The sequence below is a fragment of the Atta colombica genome, unplaced genomic scaffold (assembly GCF_001594045.1).
Source record: "Atta colombica isolate Treedump-2 unplaced genomic scaffold, Acol1.0 scaffold137, whole genome shotgun sequence".
Classification (NCBI taxonomy): domain Eukaryota; kingdom Metazoa; phylum Arthropoda; class Insecta; order Hymenoptera; family Formicidae; genus Atta; species Atta colombica.
The window spans coordinates 326,610-336,881 of NW_017259225.1; the positions used below are offsets into that span (position 1 = coordinate 326,610).

Here is a 10,272-nt window from a genome sequence, read left to right on the forward strand (position 1 = left end):
CGAGTATCCTACAGAAGTGCTGTGAGCTGTAGCACCTGTACTGTACGACATGCGTATTCTGAATAGCAAAACTTGGAAGCAAATTAAGAGAAGTTTTCTCGCGAATTCCAAGCGATCTTGTTATTGACATTGTTGTCGAAACGGTTGTTGTCTTGAAACTTCTCTGAAGTTTGCATTCTACTATATTTCAGTAAAAATCTGGTAGAGCATTTACGTATTGCCGAAATGACGTTGCGGAAATAGTAAGTTTCTTCATACGATTAAATTCATTAAATTTTTATCACTTAATTTCAGGAAAGCATTTTTCACGCTTTAATTGTATTTTAAACGTTAGAACAGTTTTATCCTTGGTAAATGTGCATGAAGAATCACTAATATCAATTCTGTTCTTATCAACTCATTAAAAATACCTTTGGTCAATACACACACACACACACACACACACACACACACACACACACGCGCGCGCGCGCATGATATTACTTATTGCTGCGCATTGTTCTCCATCCGATTTTATCGTATCATAATTAAAGGCATGTGTGCACGTGAAAGATACTACAGCTATATATCGTTATTACGTGAATCGACGAAACTTCGGCAATGTCATCGATGTCTTCGAATTTTTTTTTCAGGCTATCGCGTGCACGAAATTCGTGGACGCGTAAACAAGTTGCTCTGCGACTCTTTTCATTAACGAGACATTCAGACAACTTATTTTGCAGTTCACTCAATTGCTTTAATTTTCTCTCTTTTAGTGGCTGCAACTAACGCTAATGAGTGTGAAGCCTTAAACACACTCTCTAAATCTGAATCAATGAATAATCACTGATATCAGCGCCAAATATGCCATTGGTAATTGAATTAAATGTGAGATTCCTAATCTCCCTCTAGCTAATCTTTATTATGTGAAACTAACTTTGTTTTAATGCTTAAATTCAATGAATATGATATTGGGAAATTGAAATTAACGTGCAAATATCATATTTTAGTTATATAACGCTCAAATACTCTTCCTTTTTTAGTTGAATTTCACTGATTATCAGTGCCAAGTGTGCCACTGGGTAATTAGTGACTATCTACTGATTCAGATTTAGAGAACCGTGAAAAGCACAGGCAATAGGAACTAGAAATAGACTTCAATTTTTTATAAAAAAATGTGAATTCTAATATACACGCACAGTTGGAAAATTTGTATTAAATTTAACCCATTTTTGTAAGCAATTAAATAAAAAAAATGTTTTTTTATTTAATGGCGATTTTTCTGATAGATTGAAGTCTCTTATTCTCTGTTTTCTCTCTCTCTCTCTCTCTCTCTCTCTCTCTCTCTCCCTCCTTTCATTATTCTTTCATTGAAGATATGACATAAAACAGATATTACAATGTTTCAGTTATATGAGATTTGTACAAATCTCATGTGCTCGCTTACGTATTTGAAGTAAGATAACTTTATCAGAGTCGAGCTAAAAGATCGAAGGCAACGTCAATTTATTGCGTGCCGCGAGTAAATCGCTCCAAGGAGGAGTCGCGTGACAGTGATCGCCACTGCATTAGTGTTATGTAAGATCCGTGTTACACGGCTATTTAGTGGCTCGCACTTCCTTGGACGCGCGCCGCACGTACGGCAATGTAGGCCGGATGCGACGAACCGCGTTCTATCAGATGCATCGATGTATACACGACCCAGACCGTGGGCGAGTACGCCGTGGATAGCTTAGAATCGAACTATGGAAATTGACAAAGGCGGGCACATCCGTGATTAAATCCGACACTCGCGCGCGCGAACAATGCACCATTGTATTTCGTTTCCAGGTGTGTGGCTCTCGTTTCCTGGTAAATTAAAACTTGCCGTTTCATCGTCGCGATATCGCGACAATTAATATTTTTCAAAGATATCGACGAGATGCGACTTTCGTATCATTTGTTTTACCAATTCCGTTTTGTAATATCTAATCATAAAAATAATCTTTAAAAAAATAAAAAGGACTTACCATAAGTATATGCGTTTCTCGAAAAATAACTTGTTAAAATAACTATTATTAATATTTGCAAAAATAAAACGCAAATGATGATATCTTAAAAAAAAGGAGAGAGAGAGAGAGAGAGAGAGAGAGAAGAAAAAAAGGAAAAGAAAAGAAAAAAAAAGAAAAAGGTGGTACGCGTTTGCATATAGATTTTACGCGCGACGCGAATAAAATCGTTTTTATTCCAATAAGGAAATCCCTTGGATTAATAATGGGTGTAATTTCGTTAAATGCACGTGCTACTGTCTACAATTTAAATCACTTGCATCATCACCATAAAGACGAAACGAACGCTATGATTTTTCCTCGGCAATTCCTTGCATGCGCATCGCGCTTGGCCACGATCCATTTTATTTTCGATAATATATACACGCTATCAAAAAGAAAAGAACGCGCTTTACGAATATACGTTACAAAGCACTGGTAAAAATTGACGGGACTCTGCTAAATCTTGAACTCACCGGAATCGCTGAATAAAGATAGCTCTACAAATCGTTTGGCTCCAGTAAATTCTTTCTCTCAACGACTATAATCTTTGCGTAACATTATAAATGATTTTGAAAGGATTCGATCGTACTCCTCAAATTCTGTTTAATTACAAATAGAGTAACTTAAAAATAGAGTAACTTAAATAATAATAGAGTAAATTTACAGTTAAATGGAAAAAGCCATTTTTCATTTATCTTTAGAAAAGATGTGTACAATACAACATAAATAAAGTTGAAAACTTAGCATCATGATATTATCAATCTTTTCGGAGATGCAATATGTCATAATATGTGCGCAAAATAATTGCTAGTCTGCGAGTCTCTCTTCAGTATAACACGAATTTCTCTTCGTAGACATTTAAATTATGATTAAGCAAGTCCTCTGGGTAATCTTATTTTACGGAAACTTAATTATTACGATGTAGGCTTGTTTCAGACATCAAGAGGCACGTAGTGTCTCGAATTTATAGTATAATGCAAGATCATTTCGTAGTATAATGCAAGATTATTTATACATGAGCTAGCCAATTCTGAATACTCCAAACTATTTAGATGGAATAGAAAAATTCTGAAATGGGAATATAAAAAAATGTATCATTTTTATACTATTTATTCAATAATATTTTCAAATCTTCAATTTTTAATTTAAAACATCATTTATTGTTAAAAATGGAAAGATTAAAAATTTATTACTGTATTACAAATGATGTAAATAATATTGTAGGAAAAATTAACAGATTATCAAATATAAGAATGTGCCATCAATAATAATGTTTATACAAAATTTGGGCAATTTTAATTATTTTTCCATACTCATCTATGGATATCCAAGTATAGTTGCCTCTTTTAGCATGACCAAGATAGAATCCAAAGTCTCTTCTCCAGTCGGGATAATTTCCTTAGAGGGCAACAAAAAGCCGTATTCACCTTGATCACGTAATTCATAGGCAAACAGGATAGATGTACCACAAGTAAATTTGACCCAATCTAGAGAACTTCCGTAAGCTTCATCTAAAAATAATAAGAGCCACATCTAAGTATAATAGTAAGTTTAAAGAAGCATATTTTTTAATATAATTAAAATTTTTTTAAACTAGGAATGCAATAATTGTTGCAATTTTACAATGCTTTTATAATAGGAAGAAGGGATTCTTCACAACAAACCATTCAAACAAAATAAAAAGTATTTAGATATAGACAAGATAGAGAATTACAATAAATAAATACAAGATAGAAAATTAAACACAAGATAGATAGATGTAAATACATATATAATACAATAAGTAACGAAAAAGCTGTATTGGTCTGAATTGAATTTTAATAATTGGCTTATAATTAATTGGATTTTAATTGGCTTATATAATATTTTAGTGTGAATTTATATACATCCAGTTTCCACAACTGCGCCGAAATCAATTTTAAGTCTTTCGGAATCTTAACTGAAATAACGTATTGATGTAATAAATATCCTAAAAAGCTGTAAATAATTTATTACGAAAATATTATCTACACCAGGATCTGAATCTCTTTACTAGTGATAAATGTCTCAACCAATTTGATCGCTGAGACTATGGTGATATTTTGTCGCAATAACTAGCATATATAAAGATTTATTTCATTTGTTAAAGAATTAAACAAAAGAAGATTAAGTAAAGAGAGTAATTATAATTAATATACTCGACTCTTTAGACATCAATAATTGCAGAAGAACAGATCATACAGTTTATGCTTAAAAATGAAGAGAGAAAATTCATTTATTTAATGAAGGGAGAGAGAGAGAGAGAGAGAGAGAGAGAGAGAGAGAGGAGGAGGAAGAGGAAAAGGAAGAGCAGAGAGAAAACAAAATAAATAAAATTTTTTGTACATACATATTGTTTCGGCAATATCTCCGACAGTGTAGTTAGTTCCATATCTCTTAGCGAGAGCTATCTTCGCTTTTAAGCCAATATCATTCTGAAAAATTGTTGAAATTATGTAAATTTTTTATGTTCCATTATTCATATATGATGTTTCAAATTATTTCTTATAAATAATTATATTAAGCATTATGTAAGAAGACCATATGTTTCATCCCTTATGTAGTGGATGACCAATCAGAGTAAAAATTTGCTCCATTTATAAAGAATATTATAAAGCCGGTATTCGAAAGTTGGTATCAGAAATTAATTTCAAATTATTTTTAGCCATCATTATGGGTAATGAAATCTTGTATTTTTACAACGAAGATTAATGATAAATGTAGTGCAACATGAACTGCTTCAAATTTGTTTTATGTAGAATTGAATCAATTACTAAACTAAATTGCTATTAAGTTTGTAAAAAAAGTTAATATTGTTTTCTTAATATATACATAGGATGTCCCTTTATATCAAAATTGAACATACATTTATTCGACATTTTTGACTTTTTTTTATGTGAAATCGCTGTAGCAGTTTTGGCACTATGATATATATATTATGAAAAGACATCCTATATATAATAATGTTTGCATTGATAATTTAGATAACGATACACTGAAAAAAGAGTAGTTATAGCTAATTAATATTGAATGATGAAATAATTTTAATTAAATGTTGAAATAATATAACTAAACATAATTTTATCTCTACAAATATTTAGTAAGTATTAAAATATAAGTACTAAATGATATTACCAACGATAATACTTAAAATACTAAAAATATAAATATTTGTAAAGGTAAAGTTTAATTATATCGGAACATTAGTTGAAATTATTTCACTCAATATTTGGTGGCTAATAACTAGGAATTTTTTTCAATGTATGTCTCACTTATAAATACAGTAATAACAATTACAATGTTTTACCAATTCAATACTGTTTCTTTATACATAATTATTTTATTATATGTTTCTCAAAGCTCTATTTGTTTTATATAATTAATGGTTTACTCACCAAGTCGTTGTAATTGTCAACGTGTTCTACTGTGTAACTATAAGGGAACATTAATAGTTGCGAGTAACTATGGAATGAAAGGTATATATCAAATTGATCACAAATGGATTCGATATATTTGGATAGACTTTTTGTTTCAATATCGGAGAACGGCGCAGATCCAGGGTAGGTCTCAGTGCATGGGCCACTGTCATCGCTTGCATCTGAAGATATCAAAGTATAAATATAATAAATATTTAGAAATATCGAATTCTAATCTTAATATCATAAGCTTTCCAAAGTCCATAAAAATAATCTCGACTTTTTATTAGATACTATATATATTCAATTTTTTTTTATATAATATAAATTTACTTTTCCATGTGAAACCCCAGTTTCTGTTAGGATCAGTGCCATAACAATTACCGTATGGCTTACGTGTCTTCCTCCACATTCGATTCTGAAATAAATTTAAAATATTCATGTAATTAAACATTAATTTATAAATTATTGAATGTTTTATATTTTCATTAACGTTGTCATGTACTAACTTTGATCACTGTTTTGTCATGTCTTTTTTTGGTATGTCAAATTTGACAACTTATGTTAATTTATCCAAAGATAGAAAGTAAGAGTAAATGTTTTTTTTAAATAATCTTATAATTACTCTGAAAATATAACTAAAAATGTTAATTTTTCTTACTATTTTAATCTATTGAACAATAGTTACTTTTTGTAATTACTTTTAGTAATTACTTTTTGTCAATAAGAAGTCGTCACTATGTTTTTGGTCCGATGATTGGAAAAGCAGCGCTAGACATTAAAAATGCTTACCGTGGTGTGCGTATACACGTATCCATCAGGATTGCACACTGGGAAGATATACCAATCGTGACTTTCAGCTAGATTTCTAACGTCTGTATTGTTACTGGTTAGCAATTGATCCAAGATATACAAAACAGTCGCAGGCGCGATCCATTCTCTAGCGTGAATGCCACTTTCGAAAAAAACTCCAGGATTATTGTGTTTAAAAGAAATCTTGACGCCTTTAATTTCACGACCCTCATATGATTTACCGGCCACGACAGTTTGTACTATGTCGGGATGTTTCTTTTCCAAATCATCTAGATAATTGTAAATTGTATCGAGAGTATGATATTTTGTGAAATCAAATGTTTCTGATGCTTTTGCGATTGCCGTTTGATTGATTAATGCCTGAACATTCTCAATAGAAACTTTATAAGGTGCTTGGATCTGTGCCATCAATTCGTAGAATTCGGACAATTTCTGCGGGGCTACCATAAGTTGCGCTTGTTTATTCACAGACGGTTCTTTCCAGAAGGAAAACTGTAAATGATGTTTACTTTTATTTATTTAAAATATACTTAATATTAATTTAAAAAATTAGTTACATATCAAGTTTTATATTTTTTAAATGTTGTAATTAAATAATATTATAAAGGACTTTTAAATGACTACAGTATGGCTGCGGTCAAATTGACTGAAATTGTGATATTTTATTATATGTTCTCTTTACATCAATTTTTCTTTATCACTGATTCTTTATCATCATTGATTCATATCTTATTATTCTGTGCATATAAAAATATCTACTAAGATAATTATTAAAAAATGAATAGTAGATAAAGATATTTTTCAGTTTGATTAGACTCAAAATAGCAACTTGTCTGTATGAAGGGGGGGAGGGGATTATGATTATATACTGATTATATAAATTTTAGAAATTTGCATACATTATGCTGTTTTTATGAAGTTAATTTTTTTTTATCTTATAGCTGATATAACCAATACAAATTTTTTTCGGATTTTAGTTAATATTATCATTACAAATGTTTTAAAAAAGGTAGCTTTTGTATATTAACAAAGTATATTAATTTGCGTTTATCTTCATGCTTGAATCTACTCACATGATCAGGATCTTTTACCATCTGATTAAGCAATTCAACTTGCTTGTTTGTAGTTACATTAATTTTGATGACCTTGTAATCGTCAAAAGTAGTCTGTTCAGCGATCACCAGGCCCATGATCGTACATAATATTATTTTCCACATGATGATTATAGATTTCTTTAATTTTAATGAATATATTAATTATATTAATTATATTAATTATACATCGTTAATATTTTCATTGATTTTGATCTTGACAATGTTATCAAGGTTTATGATCCTGAGTGACTTCAAGAGGTTTTAGAACCATTATTATTTAAAAAGTTACTAACAAAATAAGTTTCATAAATATAGAATATAATTTTTGAATACAAGATATACATTTATAATAGTAAATCTACATGAAGGGGGAACCTTGCGTTGTAAACTGATAAATGTGGATTCAGTATAAATATCACCTCCTATCGCGAAAGAAGGATTCACAATATATTAAGTAATTTTATATGTTTTCAAAATCAATATATCTATGTAATTATATAGTTTAAAGAATATACAATAATAAAGTCAAACATATATCATTGATAAGAATTAAATAGAAATTATTAAGTTAGCATGGCATTTTATTATATAAAAAGAAATTACAGATAAAAAAACGAAACATATTATACAATATTCATTTTATAACAGTTTAAAACGAAAGGCTAAGTCACACAGAAAAAATGTTATGGTTAGGTTACCACAATTGGAAATAATGATAATTTTCATCCATCAATATATTTGATTGTGATAACCGTAAGATACCAATCTTACAGTTGTCACAGTTACACAATCGTATATATATATATATATAGTTCTTATATCCAAAAAATGTATTGATGGGCGACTTTTAGTCGTGGTAACTGTAGCTATTTTTCCGTGTAGGAGAGACTGGGGATAGTTGTAACAATTTTTAGAAATATACATATATTTCTTTATTTATGACATATATGTTTATTTCTTTTAATGCACATGACGCAACAATTATTTAGCTTTATGGTACTATTTGCAAAAGGGTATAATTTTAAACTGTTTTCGAGTAAAATATCAAAATCCGAATTAGTACATTTTGTTTTGGGGCAAAACGAAACAGAGCTAAGAAAAGACATGTTCTAAAAATAAATTATCTACTTTAAAACAGAAATTTACTGCTTTAAAAACAAATTATCTGTTCTAAAATATAAATTCATTGCTCTAAAAACAACAATTCAGCTTTAAATATAAGTTATCTGTTCTAAAACAGAAATTATCTTCTTATATTATTTTTATTTATATTATTTTTTAAATCAGTAAATTGATTATTAAAAAGCAGTTTGTGTTTTTAAAATAAATGTTTTTAAAATAAACAATAAATTTGTGTTTCATAACAGATAATTTATTTTTAAAGCAGAGAATTTGTAAAGCAGTGAATAATATCTATTATAATAAGAAATATTAAGACCGACATGAAATTAAATACTAAGTATAAGCATATTCAAACCTTTTTCTGGGCTTTATCAAATGCAATTAGGTCTAGTTGTCCACCACCAATGTCACTTTGATTAAGTGAGACTTAAAACTTTATCTCATTTTAACTCTGTCTCGTTTTGAAGTCAAAAAGAGACAGATACAGAAAGAGTTTTAAGCCTTACTTAAAATCAAAATAATGTTGCAATCAGTCCAACTACTGCAATAATATCACAAATTAAATTAAATTGACAAGCAAATTCTCAATCTTCGATCCAATATCATATTATAAGGAATAAATTAATGTGCTGAAACCTTAAATAAATTTATTGCGAAAAATATTACCTCATAACAGTCAAAGCTAAATCTTCTCAATGCCTAAATAATTCACAGTAAATTATCTATATCCTATAGGTATATACACAAAATTTCGGCGCGCAGTGTGAATAACTACAAAATATGGTATATATGCAAGTAAATATATAGGATATAGATAATTCACTGTGAATTATTTAGATATTGAGAAGATTTAGTTTTGACTGTTATAGGCTTAAATATGCTTATACTTAGTATTTAATAAGAAATACAACACATTCGTATTTTCTGAATAGTCAATTTAAAATATTTTAGTTCACGAAAGAACACTTTTTTCTTGTCAAATTTTTATTTTTATGCGAAAACGCATCGATTTGGTGTATTTTTATCAAAATTTGAAGTGAGCGGGTTCTTCTTAACATTTACCATTAATTATAATAAAATGTGTTAAAATGTAATTGTAGTTCGCGATGTGGTACTTTTAATGCTAAATCGATGTTGTAAAAATTTATATAAATATATTTGAAACCACTTTAAAAAGTAAAAAAGACATGCACATAGCTTGAGAAAACATATTTTAGAATTAATAAAATGAAAACATAATAAAAAGTATTTGAAAGTTTAAAACAAAAAAATATAACGTTGTAAATTTACACTTACATGGCTTATCTGAGCACCCTATATTATATATATATAAAACTTCTTTTATATGCGGCGCACGCGTGATTGATGTCATGAGGCAAACGCAGACTTCAATATATAGGTACTGACTATTTTTGTACTTCATATGATCTTATCTCTTATCATTTAAAGATTTACACATTGTTACACATTGTTATAACTGTCCCTAGTCTCCTTTACGATAAAAAGTCATATAACTTGACATTATGAGGAAAACAGGCTTCAATATAGAGGTATTAACTATTTTTATTTTTCAAATGATCATTTTATCTCTTATCATTTAAAAGATACACGTATTATTGCAATTCATCTTCTCTTTTATCATTTAAAAGATATACGCATAATCTCCGTTATAACTATTCCCTACGATAGAAAGTCATTTATACATATATTTGCTTCTCCAGAATCATAAAAAATCATAATTTATTTTTATTATATTTACAATAATAATAATTTATTATTATTGTATTATGTAATATTATA

General features: G+C 28.9%; 2 protein-coding genes across 4 annotated transcripts in view; one reads left to right on the forward strand and one right to left on the reverse strand.

Annotated features, from left to right (window-relative positions):
- LOC108684675 (serine/threonine-protein kinase 26) overlaps window positions 1-10,272 on the forward strand; it is a 123,853-nt gene that overhangs the window by 4,041 nt on the left and 109,540 nt on the right. The window lies entirely within an intron of this gene.
- Window positions 2,809-9,838, reverse strand: LOC108684676 (zinc carboxypeptidase-like). Of its 3 annotated transcripts, XM_018189124.1 has the most exons (9): window positions 9,769-9,827; window positions 8,828-9,013; window positions 7,330-7,488; window positions 6,236-6,748; window positions 5,777-5,861; window positions 5,423-5,625; window positions 4,378-4,462; window positions 3,323-3,520; window positions 2,809-3,077 (listed from the first exon to the last, which is right to left on the reverse strand). In XM_018189124.1, exons 3-8 carry the CDS (start codon window positions 7,471-7,473, stop codon window positions 3,327-3,329), a joined length of 1,224 nt encoding a protein of 407 aa, XP_018044613.1. In that variant the 5' UTR covers window positions 7,474-7,488; window positions 8,828-9,013; window positions 9,769-9,827; the 3' UTR covers window positions 2,809-3,077; window positions 3,323-3,326. The 3 variants fall into 3 exon arrangements, with proteins under 3 accessions (XP_018044613.1, XP_018044612.1, XP_018044614.1); XM_018189123.1 differs by lacking the exon at window positions 2,809-3,077 and having other exon boundaries at window positions 3,271-3,520; XM_018189125.1 differs by lacking the exons at window positions 2,809-3,077; window positions 8,828-9,013 and having other exon boundaries at window positions 3,271-3,520; window positions 9,769-9,838.

Bases quoted from the DNA above. Each gene is read 5' to 3' on its own strand.
- LOC108684676 (XM_018189124.1), bottom strand. From the start codon at position 7,473: ATGTGGAAAATAATATTATGTACGATCATGGGCCTGGTGATCGCTGAA. The intron at 6,749-7,329 runs GTGAGTAGATTC...CATCATTTACAG, and splicing joins TGGTAAAAGATCCTGATCAT to TTTTCCTTCTGGAAAGAACC. The intron at 4,463-5,422 runs GTGAGTAAACCA...ACAATTTTTCAG, and splicing joins TTGACAATTACAACGACTTG to AATGATATTGGCTTAAAAGC.